This window comes from Falco cherrug, chromosome Z (assembly GCF_023634085.1).
Source record: "Falco cherrug isolate bFalChe1 chromosome Z, bFalChe1.pri, whole genome shotgun sequence".
Classification (NCBI taxonomy): Eukaryota; Metazoa; Chordata; class Aves; order Falconiformes; family Falconidae; genus Falco; species Falco cherrug.
This window is the reverse complement of record NC_073720.1, coordinates 49535850-49559101: the sequence shown is the minus strand read 5'-3', so window position 1 is coordinate 49559101 and position 23252 is coordinate 49535850. Positions and strand designations below refer to the sequence as shown.

The window sequence follows — 23252 nt, the reverse complement described above, 5'->3', positions numbered from 1 at the left end:
TTACAGTGCTTGTACCCAGGAAAGACCTGCTACAAGACAACACTCCTTATTTTGATAAACCAACAAAAAAGCATGAATCCTGAGGAAAATATGCCATTCTCCCCAGAAGGTTAATATCCTGTAATGAGATCTCTGAAAACCAATAGTGAATACCTGTTTTAAAGCTAAATTTAAGAACAGTTTAATATTGTTACCAGAAAAACGGAGACTGAAACCAAGTCACCTATTTTACTGTATGCTGTGATACCATCGTGCACTTCTGTCAAAGAAACTAACACTTCCATGGAAACTCAAGACACACAGTCTTAAAAATAAGTTCTTTTAAAAATACACTGCTGAATTGTGTTACTTCAGCCAGAAATGTTTTTAATTTTGGCAGACATCAGATAGAGCTTGTTTCCTAGTGTCCTGGATAGAGTTAATTTTCTTAGTAGCTGGTGCAGTTTGGTGTTTTGGATCTGATGTGAGAACAATGTTGATGGCACAGGGATAGTTTTGGTTGTTGCTGGGTGATGTTTATACCAAGTCAAGGACTTTTCAGTTTCTCAGGCCCTGCCAGCCAGAGGGCTGGAGCGGCACAGGACATATGGAGGGGACACAGCCAGGACAGCTGACCTGAAGTAGCCAAAGGAATATTCCATACCATATGATGTCATGCTGAGTGTATAAACTGGAGGAAAAAGAAGGAACGGGGGGATGTTCAGAGTGATGCCGTTTGTCTTCCCAAATAACTGTTAAATGTGATGGAGCCCGGCTTTCCTGGAGATGGCTGAACACCTGCCTGCCAATAGAAAGAAGTGAATGGATTCCTTGTTTTGCTTTGCTTGTGTGCGTGGCTTTTGCTTTACCTATTAAACTGTCTTTACCTCAACCCAAGGATTTTCTTCCTTTTACTCTTCTGATCCTCTCTTCCACCCCACTGTGGGGGCAGTGAGAGAGCGGCTGTGTGGTGCTTATTCGTCAGCTGGGGTTAAACGGTGACACCTAGCAGTCTGGAGTTTTTCAGAACTATGCAAATTAAAATGCAGTTCTTAATCCTGTTAATATTTATTTATAATTTTTTGTGTTGTCAATCATATGCTGCTTTGAAGTAATTAAAAAACATCTTGTGGCACCTACCATTAAATTTAAGCTTTGCATCAAAAGCATGATTTCTGAAGTTTTCATAATTGTACATTAATATACTGTGATTGAGAGAGTTCTTAAGGTTTATATGAATAAATTATTCAGGTTTTAATGATGGTAGAGTGAGTGTAGTGTTTTTCTTCTCCACACCTTTGAACAAACAGGAGTGGCAGGGTTTGAGTTCTTAGATGACAGCAGAATAAGACAACCCAGCCATAACCTAACCTAAAGACACTGGTTTAGATCGTATGGTTTATGAATTTAAGGTTTTAGTTTTATCTTGTGATTATACGAGTGACTTACTGAGGCATTCTCCAAAGAAAAGAGGCATGTTGCTTAGTTACAAGTGATCTGACTTGCCTGGGGTAAATTTGTGGTAAGTTTAGTTACTAAGCCCTTATCACTTGCGTTGTTTTAAAGGACACTTACTTGTCTCTTGAGGAATTCATCACAATGATCTGTTCACTTCCATTTTAATGGGAACCAGATACAGTGACAGTGATAACATAGAATCTTCTCAGTGAGATCAGTTACAGGCACCATACAAGGATCTAAATAGCTCACACAGGAGTGAGGTAGCCCAGTCGTACCTTTCAGCTCTACTCGAGGTCCCAGTGATCCTGTTTAACAAGCCTCCGAGATACCAATATTGCATATCTGTGTAGGTTTTGACATGGCGTCACTGATTAAAATGGAAAACTAGCGCCTGCGTCCAGTTTTCCTCACACAACAAGTCAGTGCAGCCAGTACTGCTTTAAAACTGTTGCTCCTGGCCGCCATGGGCAGGGCAGCCAGCAGCAAGTCCATGGTCGGTAAGCCTCTTTCAATCGCAGTCATTCTCTGTGTTGTAGCTAGAAGGCAGCCAGCCGGTGGTGAGAAACGGAATGAAATAAGTACTGCTCTTGCTATTTGTTGCGCTCTTAGTAGCTCCACTACAGAGCAAACGTGTAGGGGTTGGGCTGTTCTAGGCCTTTTGTGTTGGTTACTTCCCAAGGACAAGGCATATTCTGTGCCTGGTTTCCCATCCCTCTGCAGTCTGCCTACATTGACTTCTTTCCCATAAGGAGCATAAGACAGGGGTGTGCAAGGGCGAGAAAGTAGAATGTAGTTGCAGCTGTAAAGAGAAAACATTACCTCAAGCAAAATGATTCATTATTTTTGCTTTAAACAGAGGTCTGGCAATGACAAATTGTACGGCTATTAAGGTATTCCCATGGCACGCTGGAACTGGGGGCAATGCATCTCCGTAGACCCATTGCCTTAGGCAGTGGGATTAGGGTATTAGTGATGTTATCCTTCAGATGTTTTTTGTAGAACTGAGGCCGAGTGGGTCTTCACTGTTGGTAGTGATGTAAAATAGTATTGCCTGTTACTGTGCAAAATACATACTGAAAGGTACAGTAATGTCAACAGTAGGTGGCGGTCTTTTGTGTGATGTTTGAGGAAACCACAAGTGGAGGAATATTTTCATGTGACTATTGCTTTGGTATCCTGCTGTCATGTGTTTTAGGTTTTTATTTTTAACAAGGATTAACATGTTAATAGACAGATAGTGTGGAAATGTCAATTTACAGGATTAGGCTTGGGATTTGTCAGGCATTTTGTGAGCTTCATCTTACCTATAACTTAGAATAATCAGATAATATAGAATGAGTCACCTGAATAGCATACACAACTGCTGAAAATAAAGGACCTGATAAAAATATGTTGGTAGAATTTAACAGCCTTCCAAACAATTCCTGTTACACTCCTGTGCAGTATGTTTGTGGTCTGTGCACTAACATTCTATGTCCCAGCTGTGTGCATTCCAGGGCAGCAAAGACAAACTGAATTTTGCAGGGCTGAGATGAGGAAAATGAAGTTGATAGGCAAAAGACTACTAATGTAGGAGACTGACAGGCATGTTCATTGCTCTTGTTTCAATGTGTTCTTCAGTAGAAATCCAGGAGGGTATCCAGGATAAACAGGAATCCAAATAGGGAATTGAGCCTAAAAGTATCTCAGAGTTGGTACTGTCTGGGCCCAGCAGGTGTTTGCTTTCTGTAAATTTAATTTGCCAGCCTTGAAAGACTCTCATAAAACTGCTTAGTGAGCAGCTGGTAATTAAAGATTTCTCAGAACGCTGTGCTAGTTGATGGTAGTGGCTGTTCTTCTTCCCCCTATTCCATGTATACCTGTTGGTTTGTGTTCCAGTACCGACTCATCTCCTCAGCTTCCATTTCCATTTTACTCTGAGTATGAATCTGTTCTGGATACTGATGGCTTTGTGCTTATATATATATATCTTTAATTAATTAATAATAAATAGTGTTAAAATGACAGGAACTGTTGTTGCATTCCTTCTGCAAAGTTTGAAGTGTTAGCTGAAACTGTTGGAAACATTACAGGAGCTTTCACAAAATTATTTGGGAGGTGAAAATGTTGATTACAGAAAGGGTAATTTAATAGGCTTACAGTAACATGATTCAATCACCTTAAACTTTTCAGGTTTACTGAAACTGCAGAATTTTAGAGCAGACAAGTATGCCTTTCTTCCAGAGTACACATCATCAGTCTCAAAAGATAAACCTTAAAGGTAATAGTTCTCTGAACTGTAGTTTGACTATGTCTTCCATCAAAAAAATCTGTTGAAATCTTCTGTGGGCAGGCAGGAAATTCTGTTGAAAAGGGCTCACTGATTGCTTAGATGTACTACAATTCAGCTGCTATAGCTGAGATCAGTATGCTGTAACCACTGAGTGTTGCTCTCTGGAGGTGTCTTCTTGATCTGTACAGATACAGAAACAGCTAGTAGTTTGGTATTTAAAAGACAAGTTCCAGGTCTACTTGAGGTAGTTATATGCTTACACAGAACTTGGTAGAACAGATGTTAAGTCTGTGATTACACATAAGAAAACTCTAAACACTTCAGCTTTTGACAGCGTCTGCCGGGGATGAAGTGTTAACTTTGTGTACACTGTGGCTTTAATGAAAGCATTAAATACAGCCAAGGAATATTTCCTGTTTAAATACTAAGTTTGGGGGTTGTTCTAAACACCTTTCCCTCTTCCTGATTTAATGGTTTCAAATACAAGGTTTCTTCAGGTTTTTTATGTAAATAATAGGTGAGGAGAAGATTGAAGCATGGTACCTTTGCAATAGGCATACATAAACCAGAAGTGATAGATTTCATCTATTAGTTGATTTTCTTTGCGTGGGTAGGATTTGTGTTGAAATCTTTGGTCTTCAGGTGAAACAAAGTGGCTTTTCTAATTTAGCAGGGCCAAATTAATCCTCTTTGCTGTTCCTGTGCACTTTGTTAAAGGAAGCATTTAGTTGCTATATTTATAGGAAGTGCTGTTGTACACCACAAAGTGACTCCACAAGAGTTGGTCTGGAAGTGGCATTAAAAGTTTAATTTGGAAAAGTGGTTGGTACCTTCCCCAAGGTGCCGAGTTCTCGGGCAGGTTTTATGGTAATACGAGATCAACAAACCTGTGGCAACTTCAGTGACTAAATGTAGTATTAGCATTTATTCTTTCTCTTAGAGGTCATGCCAGCTGAAGGAGCTGAACTAGTCTGAATGCTGCGTAGCATCAGCAGGCCTGTTTGTATGATACTGGATCTGTACATAAAGTAATTGAGCTTCCAGTACTGGCAGTTCTTTACACTTCCTTTACAAAAGGGGAAAAAAAATATTGACAATTGAAAACTAAAAATAAAGGCTGACCAGCTTACAGGAAGAGCTGAATCCTAGTACTTCCTTACCTTAGATAACTCTTTCCAAACAACTTGCAACAATTTAATCCTAAACTCTGGAGTTTGGTGGGCTGTCAATTCTTTGATCTTTAGCTTTATGGGAAATTAATTATTGAACACAAAGCACAAATTGCAACATGATTTCAGTATTAAGGCTGGTATTTTACAGCTACAAAGGAACTCTACTAGAAGTCCAGTTAATCTTTGCAGGTACAGTGTATGTTGTTTGTACGGGGTCAATCTGTGGTGTAGACATACAGATCTCTCTAATTCTGTTGAAAGACTTCACTATTGAAGCTTTTCTGATAGCTTTATTCAGTTTTTTAAAAATTTAGCTTTCCTGTGACTTTTTATTTCTGCTAGCAGGAATAAACCAGAGGGGAGGAAAAGAGAGGAAGGATGCATCTTTATACTTTGATAAATAGCAGTAAGTTTAAATAATTTCCTTTTTTTATAAGTAAGTATTTCCATTTAGTTATCACTTCACTAATCCGGTTTCCATCAAACACAGAAGTAAAAGCATCTACTTTTCAAATTATGTTTTCCTTTTTCTTGCAGTATGTGCTTCAGCTTTCCTTCTCATCTACCCAGAAGGCTATGGCTTGACGTCAAAATTAGTCAGGATTAAATAAATGGTCTGTAGAACTGGGAGGGAGGATGGCATTCTCTGCATCATGCCGTAAAATCTGGAACAGTTCTACTGTTCTACTGTTTCACCTGCTGCTGTAGTAGCAGCAGCCCTGCTCTCCGAGGTCAGAAGCTATGTGCAAATGTTGATCTAGTTACTCCTGAACTGCCCTTTACAGCTGAAAGACATCTCCGTAGCTGAGCATGGGAATTTTGTTACTGTGTTCTCTGTGCGGTACAGCTATAGTAGTGGAAACAGGCAGGGACCCATAAGTGCAGTTCTGCACTTTTCCCAGTCAGTTTGTAAAGGAAAAAATTAAAAGGTCATTGCAAAGCTTCCTTCCCTTTCCAAGTGTGTATTTAAGATCTTTGGTCCATTGCTGTCCACCTGCAGATGAGCCAGCACTGATGTTTCTGTGTAGATCTTTATCAGTCCATTCACACACTTTCTGTTTGGAAGGGCTGCTGTCCTCTGCTTCAGATTTCCTCCTGACATTTGCAGAGGTACAGCCTGAAGTCAGTTTTCTTGGAGGATTTTTGGACACTCAGCACAAACTTGGCCCATGTTTTTAAAAGCCACAAGTGCTTTTACTGAGAAGGAGCAAAACTGCACTTTTCACAGTTAGCTGTGTCTAGCTATGTCACAACACAAAGAATATGGCTTTCAGACTGTGATCCCTTCGGATATGATTTCAAAGGCTACATACATAGTAAAATTTCCGTAGCAGTTTGGCCAACATGTTATACTGGATCATCAGGGAAGAATCTCCTATATAACACCATAGCACTGCGAAAGGGCAAAGGAGTCGTTACCTAGCTGGAAATAGTCCCTGAAGGAATTTCCCTTTAATTTTAAGAACATGGCAGATTTTTTTGGTCACTAGTATTTAATTGTGCCTGTGGTTTTCTCAATAAATTTCCTCTGAACATGCTTTGTGGAAATAAAAGCAGACAAGTGGTCTCACTGGACCCTGCAGTGTTGTCCAGTAGTAGCTGAGGTGAGGCTGGCTCCTGTCAAACTGATAAATGAAATTAAATGAATGAGCATATGAATGAGGAGGAAAGCATTTAAATTCATAGAAGGAAGAGTGAATCGAATAAAGGACAACTTCTGCACTAGTGGAACAAAAATGTCAATGTACTTAATGGTTATTGAAACATTTTCCCAGTATAAATAAATGTCAGATTTTCATTATTTATAGTCTGCAGTGCAGACTGAAGGCGAAAGGAAGACTGATGATATGTGGACTGAAGAGGAACAGAAAATTGAATACAGATATAATAAAGGCAAATATTTTTTTTTAATTTGCAGTTGATTATGCTTCATTGTAGTTATAATTAGGACTGCAGCATGTGCAAAAATAACTTCTTTGAACAGGAAGATTTATCAGTTATCTGATTTGCAGCCATTTTTCTGTATAATTCTGCCTAAGTTTTTGCTTTATTTCAGTGTATTCAGTGGGACTTAAATAAGTACTCAGCTGCAATGACTTGCAGAGATTTCTGTCTGTATTTTTATCCCTTACAGAGAATGAAGGAAGATAATTGCCCCTATAAGGAAACTGTAAAACTATGAAATGTTATAGTGAGGATTATATAAGAACTTCAAATATACCCATACTACTTTCTGATAATGTTGTAGATATGCCCACGTGAGGTGTTAAGCTCACAGTTTGTCACAATTTAATCAAAATACGGAATTAAACAGATTATAAGCATGTTAGGTACGAGAAAATGAAACATAGCGATTCAAGGTAACAATACAAATACCTTTTTAAAAGAACAGAAAAAAGGTCTCTAGAAATAGTGAGGTTCATTTTGCAATGCCTCTGGTGTGTGTTTAGAGAAGAAACCATGGAGGAAGGCCTCAGGCAGGTGGAACTGTGGCAAGTACATTCCTCAGCACTGATTTGCTTTAGCTACTATGTGAAAGACAAAATTTTGGGAATTTATGACTCCCACAAACAAAATACCTGGGACAGAGTTGGAAAGGGTGCATTACCTGCCTTTGTCAGATGGGAAACATGTTGCAAGGCACCAGTTACATCCAATGGTGAATCCCACTTCACAGCATGCTGTTTACTGTACTTTCCTTTACAACAGATTTGTAGTTTGAATTTCTGCTTTAAGATGCAAGCTGGGATTTTTTTCACTGTCCTTTAACCACATATCAATGAATGTTTGAAACTAGAAACACTTAAAATGGAGGAAAACCATGCAAATGCTGGCACACACATTCTGTCATCATTTCAGGGCAGACGACCCCAAATATGCAAGGGAAAAGGAGTGCAAAAAAACCCCAACCCCAAATCAGGGAATGAAGTACGCAACATTATTTCTGTGACCAAGACATCCAGTAAATCTTGCTACATATTTCATCACCTTGCTTTTATACAGTTCCATTTATTTAAAACATAATTTTCTAACAGATTAGGTAGTTACCTAGAATAATGTATTCAAATAGACAGTAATTCAAACCACAGAAGCTGTCAGATGATCTCTCAGGGACTTCTCCTAAGTGCTATTCCCTCTGCTCCATGTCAAAGAAAGAAAATAAATACGGAAAACTGAAATAGTAAAAAAAAAAAAAAAGCACAAAAGCGTCTGAACTAAACTGCCTGCAACATCTGGCACAGCTTTGAAACTGAAATCCTGTTGAATCCTAGAAGAGCAAACTCTGTGGAAGTAACGAGACAGTACATTTTAGCAATAGGAAAAGAAGTGTTACGAATTCTGTTCTTTTATCGATTATTTAGAGGACAGTTTCATATCTGGAAATCACTAGGCATTACTAAAAAGAGGTGGAAAAAGTTAGAGTAATATCCATTGAAACAGATAAAGAAAGAATGTTTTGTATTCATTCCAGTGTGAAGTTAGGAGAAACTAAGATTAGCTAAATGGTAATCTCCAAGGAAGTACCTATATACATAAGGAAATTAAGAGGAATGAGCTGTAGTTCTGGCTGGTGTAAAATAGTGTACTTTAACAATATGGCTATCTTTCAAATGTATGCCCCCAGGAGTTAAGGTAAGGCTGGGATGGTTTGACAGCCTGTAACGGGCTAAGAGGAAGTGGAGAAAATACAGGCTGAGTATCAAGAAGAGCATGAAGTGCCACTTCCACTGATGTCATTTAGTGCCTGCTCAGTATCCTCTCTTAGCAAAGTATTGCCTCCAGAAAAGGACACCCTTTTTATTAGATGTTTGAAGTCTCACCTCTGACAATACTAAAGCATGTGCAGTAGACACATGAGAATGAGTAGGAATGAGGACTCAGCTGGGTGCTGGGAAAACAATGAGTTGTACCAGCTGTATTATATGTATGTTAAAGCAATTTAGAAAAAATGTGCTCAACCACACCGAAGGCAGCGGAAGCTGAAAGGGAACGAGATTCTTACACTTAACAGAAAATTAGGAGACAAGGTGAGAGTACAAAAAAAGATGTGTTGTGCTTGGTTCGGTGGTCTGTACAGCAGAAAGTCTTCCTGCTAGATGACTTAAGATGAAAATTGTGTGAGCAGCTAGTTGGGGTTTTTTTGTCTTAATAGTTTATGTATGAACATTGTGCATTTGACTTCTCCTGCCTGTGTGTGGTACATTGACTCTGGCCACAGCTGGGTGCCCACAAGAGCTGCTCTGTCTCTCCTCTTCAGCTGGACAGGGAAGAGAAAATATAACAGAAGGCTTATGGATTAAGATAAGGACAGGGAGATCACTCACCAGTTACCATCATGGGCAAAACAGACTCAACCTGGGGAAATTAGTGTTTTTACTGGTCAAATCAGAGTGAGATAATGAGAAATAAACCCAAACCTCAAAACACTTTCCCCCTGTCTCTCTCTTCCTGGGCTCAACTTCACTCCCCATTTCTCTACCTCCTCCCCTCCAGCAGCAACAGGGAATGGGGGCTGTGGTCAGTTCATCACACACTGTCTCTGCTGCTTCTTTCTCCTCAGAGGCTGGGTTCCTCACACTCATCCCCTGCTCCCACATGGGTCCCTCCCACGAGGTGCAGCCCTTCAGGAACAGAGTGCTCCAGTGTGGGTTCTCAACAGGGTCACACGTCCTGCCAGCAAACCTGCACCTGCCTGGGCTCCCCTCTCCATGGATCCACAGGTCCTGACAGGAGCCTGCTCCAGCGTGGGATCTCCACCAGGTCACAGCTTCCTTCAGGCACATCCACCTGCTCCATTCCTGCTCCATCCAGGGATCCTGCATGGGCTGCAGGGGGTATCTGTTCCACCATTAACCTCCATGGGCTGCAGGGGGACAGCCTGCCTCACCATGGTCTTTGTCACAGGCTGCAGGGGAATCTCTGCTCCAGCACATGGAGCACCTCCTTCCCCTCCTTCTGCACTGACCTGGATGTGTGGAGTAGTTTACTCACACATTCTGATTCCTCTCCTCCAGCTGCAGTTGTGCAGCAGCAGTTTTTCCTCCTTCTTCAATACGTTGTCCCAGAGGCGCTACCACCATCGCTGATGGGCTCGGCCTTGGCCAGCGGTGGGTCCATCTTGGAGCCAGCTGGCACTGGCTCTGTCAGACATGGGGGAAGCTTCTGGCATCTCCTCACAGAAGCCACCCCTGTAGCCCCTTGCTATTAAAACTGTGCCACACGAACCAAATACGATGTGCCCTTCAGGAAGTCTCTGCAGAGCCAATTTGACAGATGTTGTCAAGTACTAACTGTTAACACTGTATTAGCACGGGTATTATTTAATGCTTACCCAGCAGATGGATTCTGAATATTCTACTCCTGAAAAGAATCATCTATAAATCATTTGAAGGGACTCTGCTGACATTTCCACCAAGTTAAATGTGCAGAAACTCAATCCCACTTGAGTCAGTGGAAATGCTCCGCATGTTTTGGGTTCTTTTAACAGCTATTCCAGGATTGTGGGCAGTGTCTAGTAAGTGTGAAGTTCTGGTTCTGTTTACCTGCACAGTGTTGGCTCAAGCAAACTCTGACTTGGCTACAATAATCAGAGCAGTCTCAGCCAAGGTGCAGAAAACGTCTTTTTCTCAGTCTTTTCTTTCTGTTGGCCATCTCTGTCTTGATTGTCTTCCCTCAAGACTTTTGTCATTATCTTGCTGGCTGAGAAACAAAATGTTCCTTTTTTGCCCATATACAGGGACTGATGCCAACCATAGGCCAGGTATCTCAGATGATTCTTTTTGAGAGGTTCATGGTTTTTTCTGCTCCTGCTGAACTGCAAGAAGAGTTGACAGCAGCAGCCTGTTATGTGCCAGATATCTGTATATGCAACATGTAAATCACTGTAGATATCCCGAGTCCCTTAAAACCAGAAAGGCCAGCGCTTCTTGTTGCCTTATCTTTAACCATCAGTCTCACAACAAGGCGCTGTATGGAAATACATGTTTAAAGCCCCTGGGTGTGTAGCTCTCACCCACACCATTACTGCTGCAGCAATGGGAAGGCACTTTCTATAAGGAGTGCCTTACCTCCTTAAAGCATGACTTTATATAAAAATTCCAGCTATGGCATAGAATTTGATCTGGTCAGTGTTTGAGTAAATACATGCCCCTGCTTATATAAACAGCCCAATTAAATGCAGTGTTTAAATGCTTGCAGAACTGGCAGCGTGTTTTATAACCACAGTTTGCCAAGGTAATAAGGAACTTGGGAGTAAATCTTTCCTGCCTTGTGCACAGAAACAATCTCATTGAATTCACCTCGACGTGTAAAGCAAGCAGGATGTGGCATAATCTTCAAAGTGTGCCAAGCTTTTGTTTGCACTGGGTGCCTTTCAGTAAGTATTAGCCTAAACGCAACACAGAAATCAATAGAAAGACTGTTTAACCACTCATTTAATTTCTGGAGCCATTTTAAATTTTAACTCTGGAGAATATCTGCATAGATCTTCACCGTGGTGGTGGATTTCTTTTCAAAGAAAGTAGCTTTGTGGCTCATACCTTGCATGTTCTATCTCCACTGACAATGTGGCTGTTATCTCAGAAGCATATCTAGTACAGTTAATTTCATACATATATATTTATAGGAGGGTAATAGTCAAAAAAGATACAGTCAAAGAATCAGCTGCAGAGAGCTCCAGCAAAGCCTTCTTCAGGCCTTGTAACCTGCACTTTCACATGGCATTTTGGTATGGAGCAACAAAATTGCCAAAGAAAACAAAGCTTCACACTACTGGATGCCTGCACAGCTGGGCAGCTGTGAACATGCTACTTCAAAAAGTCAAGTTACATGCTGCATCTAGCATTTTAGTTTGCTTGGTTTATAATGCTCATCTCTATGCCTTTACCTATGGTACATTGATGCTTTAACAGATACTGCCTGACTTAGGGAATAATTTGAACAATGTGTTTAATTTTTTGAACAGTACGTTTGACATAATAAAGTATTCTAGTTTTCTGTCCATCTGTGTAACTGAACATCTTCAGATAACCTTAGGTGAACACAAACACCAACATGCAGGTGTTCTATGACTTTCCTATGTGCTCTGGCTCGTTTATTGTGTGTAGTAGTGTGTCCTTGCAGGAAAGACTGGAAAACTAGAGATGCAAATGGAGAATAGATTCTTGGCATTCTAATTAAAAACCTGATCTGATATTTTAGAATTGCTTTTTCAGAGCTCCAAATGACAGACAGTATTCTGGCTAATTTCCAGCCCAGTCTCCTGTCCGGTGGATGAAACTGGGTGAGGATAGGTCCTGCAAGTGGGACAGTCCCTGGAACACTGCTGGGAGGAGTACATGGCATGGGAGTGGGGAATGCTAGTTGTACCCGTGCTCAGCCCACAGCTGCTATTACTGGCATTTCGGAGTGTGCTGTGCTGGAACTGGCAGTGCTGTGCTTTTCACAGTGTCCAACCTCCTTGCACAGCCATCCTCAGCCCCCACACTAGTCACAGTTCAATATCCCGAATATTGCAGCTGCCTCGATAGCCTGTCACATAATCTAACAGGCGGGACAGGAGACTCCCAGCCTCATCTTGGACATCAGAGCACTGTAGGGGTAAGGGGGCTGCAGGCTGGCCCCTAGCCCAGTTAAACAGGGGTAGTTAGCAATGACTAGCCCTGGATGTGGCTGTTCTCAGTGTCTGAGCACAAGCAGAGGCAGAGAGGTACTGGGGAAGGCATGGGAGATGACAGGGGGGTTGTGGGAGACAGACGTCACCCCAAGATGAAGAGTTGGGTAAGGTGAAATTGCAGAGGGTTTCTGAAAAGATCAGAATTCTTCTCAACAGCTCCCTCCATACACAATGCACAGTGGATTTGTAGTTACCTTCAGTCACGCAAGAGCTTCCTGCTTGGATTTTCTTTGTCCGTTAAGCCAAGTGAGTTCAGCAACCTGAGGATCAGTTAGGAAAAGAGTATTACATGATGATACTGACCACAGAAACTCTTCCTTGTTTCTTTTCTCCTTTAGCCAAGGAACTCGGTGTGATCCAACAGCCTCTGGGCCCGTGCAGCCCCATCTCATTGCACTATCTATTAGCAGCAGGTACTGCCCAGAGCTGGACTGTTTGCAAGCCACATGCAATTCAGGAAGCCCAGATTTATCTTTGCATTTCGAAGCCAGTTTACAGGCTGAGGATGAGGTACAGATTTCCCTGAAGATTTCTTTATTATTCCTTCCTGATAGAAGCAGTACTCCAGGCTAGAAATTATTTTAGGGAAGGGGACATGGGTTTGGGTTTGCGTTTGGGTTTGGGGTGTGTGTGTGTGGGGGGGGGGTTCATTTTCAGGATTTTTTTTTTTGCTGGAGGCAAACTCCTGAAGGAGTTCTCTGTATTGTACTTTGAATGTAAACACCAATAAGTGAAGGAAAAGCAAGTGTGGGTCTGTTAGTCCTTATGCATGTCACAGTTGCAAAACTAATTAAACTGGGTACTTCAAAGAAGGATTTTTATCCTAGTCTCAGTTTGGTAGGCCAGGTGTTGAGGGTAGAGCTATGGTTATGAAATGGACAAATTAAGTAACAAGAAACTGTGTAATATCTCCAAAATGGTAGTCTGCTGAAATTAATTTCTCAGTGAGATTTGACTGCTTCTTCACAAACTCCAAAAAGATTAATTTAGCGGTTTAGACCAAACTTGGCAAAGTCAAAAGTTGCAATATAAATTAATAAAAATTACAATTATTTATTATTTTTAACAGTAGTAAAAACAAATGCCAGGGGGAGGAGGCCTTAAAATGCAAATAAGAGATTATAAATTACTTTAAAACGTGATGCAACAAAGGGAGAAATCGAGCTGGGTACAACAAAAACTTGACCTAGCTGCTCAGCCTATCACCAGAAAATTTTATTTCAGGACATGTATGTATATTTTGTTAACAGAGACACATAAACTGAGGTTGAGGTTTGACAGAAACAGGAACTAAGGAGAGATTTTCATGGAGTAAAAGCCCAGAGACAGTCAGAAAGAGGTCAGCTGAGGGCAGCTGCAGGAAGAGAAAACTGCGACATGAGGGCAGCAGCCCAGCGTCGTGGAGGGTGAGATGCAGCAGAGGCTGAATTGCTGGAGTGGAGCTGGCTTGCACTTGTCTGGAAGGTCAGAACACCAGCCTTGAGCTAAAGGTAATGAAGAGGGTTGACAAGGTCAAGATTATAGCCAAGGAGAACAGTTTTAAGATCTGCATTATAGATTAAATGGCAGTGGGAAACCAAAGGGAAAGAAGTTTCAGCAATCATGGTAGTAGGTTGTGGGAATTTATACTTACAGTTTGGATACCAGAACAACAGAAAGAGAGCAGGTCGTCGAATATTTTACAGAAAAAATACTTTGTATATTGTTATTTCTTCCTATTCTGCTTATAGCAATGGGTAAGTGTTTAGGACAAAATCTCTCTGGCCATGCTAGGGTGGAAATACTGCACTGGTTGTGGCATTGGACTATTTTGAATAGAAAACAGGAAATTAATCTTTGATTGACATCTCTTTCTTACCACCCTTATCCTACTTTGAAGTTCTTATATTCAAAGTATTTTCCCTGCAAGCACAAAACTGTTTTCATAGCAGTAACTCCCCTCCCTCCCTTCTTGAAATTAGCTGTTGATTCTGTTGCATGTACTGTCTGAAGAAAATGTCTGGAGCCAAGAGGGGAGTGAGGTATCCACGTCAGGATCTGGAGGGTCCATCTGTGTGGCAGTGTGGGGAGTGTAATGAACTCTGCCCACGCTGCCTGGTCCAGAACGAAGGAGAGGTCAGATGCCGCTGAGCTACCAGATGGGATGAATGTTGGCTATGTATCCACAGCCCGTTAATGACCCATGCATTAATGACAGCTGAGGGTAAAAAATTGATGCTATCAGCAGAAAGGACTAGGGCACATTATAGTTCCCAAAGGCAGAGGAAGCCGGGTTGGTAGCCAGAGAACCGCAGTCAGGTTGTGCTGGCAGGGTGATACCACAGCTGCATACATTTTAGAGTGACTACCTCTCTCTTCTGTCTTCTGCGTTTAGCTGCAGGAATGGGACCACTATAAAACTTGGCGGTGACGGGAGTGCATTTGCATCCACAGCACATGAGCAGGATGATGAGTGTGCACTTAGTACAGTGACTGCACAGAGTAAGAGGAGATTGCTCTGTTATTTGCCAGAGTACCCTGCACAATGTCAGGGCAAAGGGGTGAGGTGGGAATAGGTCCATGGAAGAAGTGAATATGAGTGATCAGCAGCTGTGCACATAACCACAACACACAAGAGGACACTTAAACTGGAACAGAATATGCAGCATGGGTAGCCAAAGAAGCAGGATAGCACCTGCTCACAGCTGGCCACAAGCAGACCTGTGACAGTGGACCAGGAGAAAGAAAACGATTATGGTGGCATTACAGACTTTCCTTAGGAGGGAGTATCTCTTCCTCATTAAAGTAATCAAGAGCTCGGCCCTCAGGTGGAGTGGGTTAAGGCTACCTGTTTAAAACCCCTGGTTTTCAGTAGGCACTGTAGGAGTTGCTCATGCATCTGGATGGCCTGCTCCTCACAGCTGATGGGGACAGAGGCAGTTCTCATTTCTCATCTTTAAATTATTTTGCCCACAAAGAGAAAGCTGCATGAAATGTGGGGTTTTCCCACTGGTTCAGTGAGAAGAAAATGCCTGCCTTTGTCTCTTTACCTGGTATTCCTCTGATATGTCAGCAGATCTAAGACCTGGATGAAAGGTCTTGCAGGAAAGGCACAGGTCTGGGACTCGGGACAATGGGATAGAGGTCAAGTCCTTTTTCACAGTGTGTATATGAGAAGGATGTAACAATATTGTTGGGAGAGAAATGTCCTACTCGTACTTCTCATTAGGTTTCAGTGCTTGAGGTCATGTCCCTGTTGGTTTTGTCCAGTTTTGTACAAAACCTGTACCTTGTCTTGTAATCCCCAGTTTTAGTACCCTCCTCATGTGAGGAGTCTGATAACCATGTATGTGATTTGCATGTGTGTGTATGTACTCACAAACATATGCGTAAAAAGTCTTGATATTAGCAGTATTGTCATCTTGTCATATATTAGGCTTGACAAGGTTATTTTCAAGGGGTTTTTAGCAGTGAAGCAGTAGTATTTTTAGGGCTTTGTATCTGGAATAGCAAATCTGGGAGCTGAAGAATACATCTGCAGGGACCCAACAGTTCTAATTTTTCTGCTTTTCACAGCAGGAATTTTTGTTAGCAATCACTTGTTAAATTTGATTCAGTGAGATATGGTGCAGTACCACAATTCTCTGGTGAATTACACACATCTTTACCATGCTACAAAATAAATATTTCACATGGAAATTACTTTCTGAGCAATAACCATTTGGCAGACATGCACTATCCAGAATAAAGCTGGGGACAATTTGCTGGTGCCCACAACAGGATAGCAATGACTATATGAAAAACTTCATGCTGGAAGTTTGTAAATTACTTTAATAGGTTTGGGGTGTGCTGTTTGATTCTTTTGCATGTACTGTCTGAAGAAAATGTCGTCTTCTACAACATAGACATAAAGAAGAAACACAGCATGTTCGTTGTTGGCTTTTCCAAGAAGCAGCCCTGAAAGTTATGGTTCTGTTGTTAATAAAATGCCTAGGTTATGGTACATGCTCTGTGTGTGCTTGCGTATTCATATAGGGGTAATTCTTGAATGACTTGAGCCATCAGGTGAGACTTAGAGGAGCTGATCACAAAATAACAGCTTATGATGCTTTGGCACTGTGTAGCTGCACTTGTCAGCGTGGATCTCGGGTCAGGATCTGAACTCTGTCTCCATGGGCTTCTTTCTCCATAGCACAAGCTAGCCCCTACCTCAGCTGTGTAGAACTAACTGGTGCTTTTGCTGGGGCATAAGGACAGACCCAAAGGCTTCCTGCTGCTACATGCAAGTTTCTCATGTCAGTGTAATGGTGTTTGAAGCTGGCTTAACCACATACTGATGCTATCAAGCTGTGTTTGACAAAAAATGTATTTCAACAAATGTAATGCTAATGGAAGTTAAACAAGGGAACACTGAAGGCATAAACCCAGGTGGCTCTGGTGGAGCAAAGCATGTGTTCAAGACTTTTTTTCAGCATAATATAATTGTTGGGTTAAGCTGGTCTGAGATGGAGTTGCTACTGTAAAGGGTAATTACACCTGGCTCCCAGATACATGTTCTTGCTACATTTTTCCTACTGAAGCTAGGAATTGTTTGGCAAGTCAGATCAGTTTGTTGATCTGGTTGAAAACTGTGCCTTCAAGAAAGAAATATTGGCCTTCAATGAGATCAGAGAGCTGACATATCTCATGGCTGAGGGATCGCTACAACTGGTGCAAACACATAGCAAGCTTGAGCAACTGGATGTCATGGAAGGAGCAGGACTGCTCCTTTAACAGCAACATGGGCTAACACTGGCTCAGGGTGACAGTGAAACCATACCCTCATACATCATACATCTCCCCCTGCTTCAGCTCAGTGCTGCTGCTCTCTCTTGGGGTGATAACAGAGCTCCTGGCAAAACCAGCTCCTGACCTGTCTCAGGAGGCACCTGTCTTTTAGGATGCAAAAGTCTTAAGAAGCCACAGGTAAAACAATATGCCTCTGCGTTTCCTAAGTGAATTGGATGTGACTCTTCTTGATTGAATCTCACTTATTTTTCTTTCAGCTACAGCTAAGGACATTTGCCAGCTGGCTTCAAGTCCTCTGAAGGTGCTAGTAGTCTTTATGGAAAATTTGGCTAAACTGGTACCACCACAGACAGAGTTAAATCCTCATTATTGAGGGAAAATGAATAAGGGAAAACAAATGAACATTAGATCTAACCCTCCTAGCAGCCCTCACAGCCTACACCTCCATTTAAAGTTGTCTTAGCACCTATTTTTGTGAAGCTGGTGTCTTGCTCTGTGACTTGTGCCTCCCTGGTCCCAGTGAGTTATTATGGACATCTATCATGTATAGATTTCTTTAGTTATCCTGTGGTGAAGTGAACGCCATCAGACAAAAATAACTCTGCCTTGGCTACAGTATGAAGCAGTTTCACTTTGTTCGCTATAGCTGAGCTTGTAGAAAACATTAAGTTTTGTATTATTAGCTTTTCTTTATGCCTGAAACACCTTGGGAAAGAAGGGATTTCATGGCCTTCTAAAAGCTGCACTCAGAATAGTTGTCAGAAGTAAACTGATTCATAATCAATACTGCCAGGACTTGATTGATGAGAAGGAAGTATGTGGGCAGAGGAGTGAAATAAGCCCATTAAAGGAACTAGAGGCAGCCTCCAGATATAGAAGTTGGTGGTAATAAATATCAATAAAATAAATAGATTATAAAAATGAAAGCTATTATTCTAGTGACTGATACCTGATTCTCTTTCTTTTCCTAACTTGCCTCCCTTCCTTACCGTGAGGTACCTAAAGAAGACCTAAGTTGTGTGATGGAAATGTTCCAGCTGTTGTCACTTGAGAAAAGACTAGAAGGCATCTCCACAGAAGGAGAAAGTCATTACACTGCTGAATGTTGTATCCCCTATATTTCTGATACCTAATTTAGTAGTGTAACAGAGTTTGTACCCTCGGCTTTTTCTTCAGTGCTTGAGATGAGCTGTGTGCTAAGGAATGGGTCTTATAAAGGCCATCATTAGAAAGTTCTCAGTACGGGACTACATAAGTGAGAAGCAGGGAAAAGTACCAAGGTTAATCTGTTCTCTCAGGTAGATGGGTTTCTGTCTTTCACTGGATCTCTAAGAACTCCAGAGAGTTCTGCCTTTCCTGACCCCTTTCAATAAAACAGCCCTGATATAGACCAACATTGGTTTTTTGTTTTAAAATATTGGTGAAATTTAAGACTATCCTTTGTCCAACGAGCTGTTTAACCCCTAGCGTTACAACAGAGTGGTATAATACAGCACATGAACAACTGAAACCCATTCTCTGCTAGTGCCAGAAGGCTGGCAGTGCTTTAGCAGAAGCATGGGAACAGAGACATCAATTGGATGGCTCTTGGGAAAGAGGTTGGGGAGGGAAAGGGAAAGGAAAGACAAGAGTAAGCCAAGGAAGCCAGGGGGACAGGGGAGATTGGCAGAGTGACAAGTACTTCTTCTCAGCATCAGTATCCACTTTTAATCCTAAACTTTCCCCAAAATCTCTATATGTTTCTCAAATCCAGAAAATCTTCAAATTGATAGTCAAATTGCATATGTCCTAAAAATGATGTTCATTATCAAGATGCACCAAAAAATGAGTTTAAGACAATTTTCACAGATTAAATCCTAGGGGTGGGGGGTGGGGGGTTGGACATTGCTTATATTTTGACTTTGGGGTTTTGAACTGTTCTCTGCCAGGTTAGTATATGACATCTGCTAACAAAATTACGTTTTAAATAACCTCCAGGTCTACAAACCTACAAAGCAAGCTCTACAATAAAGTGATGATAGGCCTCTACTATTACCAACACGCAAAGCAGTCATGGCCAGCCAGCTATGTAATCACCCAGGTCAGCCCAGGGCTGTGTCCGTCCCTTCTACCGTGCCGAGGTTGTCGCAGCCTGAGGAGTAACACCAGGTTCTTGCAAGATATCCTGTCCTCACAAGTTGTGAAGGTACTTGTAAAATGTTAGTGAGCTTGGAAAGTACTGCCATTTTCATTTTAGAGGTGGAGAAATGGATGCAGAGAGGTGAAGCGTTTTATCAAAGATCTTAGAGGAAGTAGGTGGCAGAGCTGAGAGTGTAGTTCAAGAAGACTAAGTCTCATGACCTTGACCTGAGTGACACTTTCTTTGGAAGGCATCCTATTACTCACATCTGCTTTTTTTATATAATAGAGATACTTAATCCCTATTACAGGAAAGGAGAACTATAAAGAAATGGTCAATTGTGAGTATAAGGCTAAAATCACTAATAAAAGAGGAGGATGTTTACTGCCCAGAGGAGTATGATGTTGAGTAAGTTGGGAGCATGAATACTATTAGTTCTGAGTTTTGCAAACAGACATTGTTAAATTGGCAATTAGCACAAGGGATCCTCTGCTGCATTTCCAGATATGGGCGTAGCTTCCCCAGGGCTGTCTTCCATGCATTCATGTTTTAAACCGTATAAACTATGACTTCCTGAAAATAAAAATAGCTTTGTTAAACTTAGACTGTCAATAAACTATATCAGATTACATGAGGCAGGAAAGGTATTTCTTTGCTTAATGAAAGTTTCTGGCTAGAAATAAGACATTTTAAGACTTAAAACATATGCAATGTCCTGAGCCTCCTGTCTTGTCCACTAGTTTAACTCTGAATGGAATGAATGCTCCATCTTTCCACACTTTCTTCTTGCACTGAAGCTTTTAACAACAGAAACCTAAACCATACATCTGAATTCTTCTATCAGACAGGGAAGTGAAACAACTTAGAGCGGTATCAGCATGTCACATTTTCTCCCCCATGCACAGCAGGACCTCAGTCTACATGCAACTTTGTGAATAGTCTCACTGAAGGCAATCGGATTGTTGCAATACAAGGGGATAAAGAAGAAGAATCTGTCTTTTTTACTGGTGTGGCAGATTGCCATTCTGGAGATATCCACAGGTCATATATTTGGTGAAATTGTATCTCTGGAGGCTGACTGCCCAGTCATGTAGACAGGGTTTAACTGCTGGGTACCTGCACTCCCGGCAGAACAGGCACCCAGCAGAGCAAGCAGCACAAGGCAGAGCACTGTGACAGGCAGTGTCAGATACCAGTAGCTTTGCAGTTTCAAACATGCTAAAGGAATAACACAACTTGTCCGTGTGAAGTTTGACATGGGTGTGTGGAGGGCTAAGGCCTTAATAATGTATTAGAGTTATTGCAGTGGTATCTTCAGGGGAAAATTAAAAAGAAAGCTAAATCCCACGGAAGTCTCCTGAGATCCAAACATAAGCAATGTGCTATGCCATCTTCTTGAGGTTACTTGCAGACCTGAATCACAGGAGAGTGCTTGGTGGGCGTTTTGTTTGTCCACCACCATGTGTGTTTCAAATGAGTTAGGGAATGTGTCTTTATTCCCTTTTTGTGACTAACAGGGACCCTTTCTGTTGTCAAAGAACAGGTATTCATTCAGTCTAGCCCAGCCAAAAGCACAAGCCAAGGAGATTACTTCCTTGCTGGAAGAGGACACCGAAGAAGGGTCCCCTTCTTCTATGGGTACGTTCACTCATCCTTGTCAGTAGCTCTTTTCCTTTCAGTTCTGCATGCCTGCAGGAGGTCTGTAACTGTTCATGATTGCAAACCCACTTCACCATTGGCAGCGGAGCGAAGAGACAACTGAGAAAGTTGTGTAGGAGTAGCAAGCAGCTAAGAATACAGTTTTCTGCGGCCTGAGGAGAAATTATAGACCTATGCACAACATTTTCTGCAATAGTTATTTATCTGGGATAACAGAAGCATGAAATAAAAGACACTCAGCTTGCAGAATTAGCAGCCTTGCAGTATTAGCGTCTTGTGGCCATATAAAGACAGCAGTCTCTAAAGCTGCTTCAGTTGTTTCTGGACAGATAGCACCATTGGCAATGACTCAAGAATACAAAACAAATTACAGCAGAACCACCGATACAAAAGGGAATAAGGAAAAATGATGGTGATGTTTTTAATGAACCACTTGCCCTGTTATAGGCAGTTTTCAAAAGTTATTTTTATGATTAGTTTATATTTATACACTGTTATTTGCAAATCTGCCCTTGCTAGTACACACCAGTGACTCAGTTTGTAAGGCACTTCTCAATTTATTCCAGCCCCACAGGAGTTTACAGTTGTTGGAGCCTCATGGAACTGGTTGTCTCTCTCTGTCAACCATGCATGCACGTGCATTTTATGTAAATATTAATTAATTCCCTGTAGAGAATACAAGCACAACAATCAAACTGTCCTTGAGTGGCCAGGGTCCAACAGTCTAATTTTTGAACAATATGGGAGTGAAACATTCTATGCCCAGCTGTTCAGTTTACATCTTTTGTTGTACATCAGCGAATTCAGATGGCCTAAGTTTATTTTTAAGGCATTTCTACATTTTGATGTCTCTGTCACTATAGATTTACCTGAAACTTAAACAAGTACATACAAATGCAGTTTTCTTTTCTGTATTTCCAACTGAGGATCCAGCAGTTATCTTTCTGAAATGAGTAAAATAGAAAATAAATAAATATCCTACGTGCAGGGTGGGATCATAAGATGTGCTGAGTATAGGCTGGGAAGCCAAAGGTCCTGAGTTTTGAGCCAGATTAGAAGTCACTTTCAAATTCTGATGACAAAGTTACATCTGTAAATCCATACTGAGGCATTATAACAGCATACACACTATGTCCGCATTGCTTAAAAGAGACAGAAAGCCTAACACGCTCCAGCCAAGTTTTGTCCATGGGTTGCAACAGTCTGCTGCGTGATGTGCTTACTCTAAATCTGAAACAGTTCAGAAAGGCAGTTTCAGTGTGAGCAAGTAGCACAGTGCAGCAGCAGCGGTGCAGTAGACCAAAGCACTCGGTGCACAGGACCCAGTGTCTACACTGCACACATTTTTGAGGCTTTGGAAGACAAATACAGGTGTGAAGTAATTTTAAATTCCTGAATCCTCAGTATTTTAAAAGAAAAATAATTATAAACGAAAGAGACAGTTGGAAAAAAGAAACTTCTGGAAAATATACCTGTGGCCAATTTTTTTTTTTTTCCTTTGGATTATAGTTCTGCATGAACTGAGCACCAGCAGAGGCATTTTTATTTCGGTGTCAAATTGCATTGAAACAGACCATTCTGATAAAAACACGGGGGGAAAGATTTGTCTTTTAGTGGATAGCCTGGAACTGTCAGAGTGGTACCATAGCCACCCAACTGGTCATTTAACCATCCTCATCTTCTCCTTCATGATTGTTTCTTATTTGTTCTTTCTTGATTTTCATCTTGCCTGTGAGCTCCTCAAGGTAAAATCTATTTCCACATAGGTGAGAACTTTCTTGTCTTCATTTTAAATAGGACATAGGGGGGCTTTTGGATGCTGGCCCAAGGCAAACAGTAAACAAAACCAAAACTAACAGTAATCTCATTTAATATCCTGAGCTTCTGTTACATTTTCAGCCTGCTCCTGCTCCCTGTTTTCAAAGCAGTTGTCCACCTTGGGAAATGCATGAATACATACCTGTTTCCTGCTTCTGTAGATTTGGTTTGCTGTGCTTGTAAACATTGTAGCAGTCATACATGGGTGAGCTCCAAATGGACAGAAAAGCTAGAGAAGCTAGTATCTTATTCAGGCACATTGATATCAGTAGTTAAAAATTTTGAACTGAAATTTGACAGTTGTGAGATTTTCTAACATTAGTACGGGAC

General features: G+C 41.4%; 1 protein-coding gene across 7 annotated transcripts in view; it reads left to right on the top strand.

Annotated features, from left to right (window-relative positions):
* The window catches only part of LYRM7 (LYR motif containing 7), a 30685-nt gene extending 14144 nt beyond the window's left edge, over positions 1-16541 (top strand). For 2 of the 7 annotated variants that reach the window (XM_055698882.1, XM_055698885.1), the window contains exons 6-7: positions 7-109; positions 5230-16541. In XM_055698882.1, the coding sequence (XP_055554857.1) occupies positions 7-109; positions 5230-5288 (162 nt within the window). In that variant the 3' untranslated portion in view covers positions 5289-16541. The other 5 variants (XR_008730211.1, XR_008730212.1, XM_055698881.1 and 2 more) reach the window with 5 other exon arrangements.
* The last annotated feature ends 6711 nt before the right edge of the window (positions 16542-23252 follow it).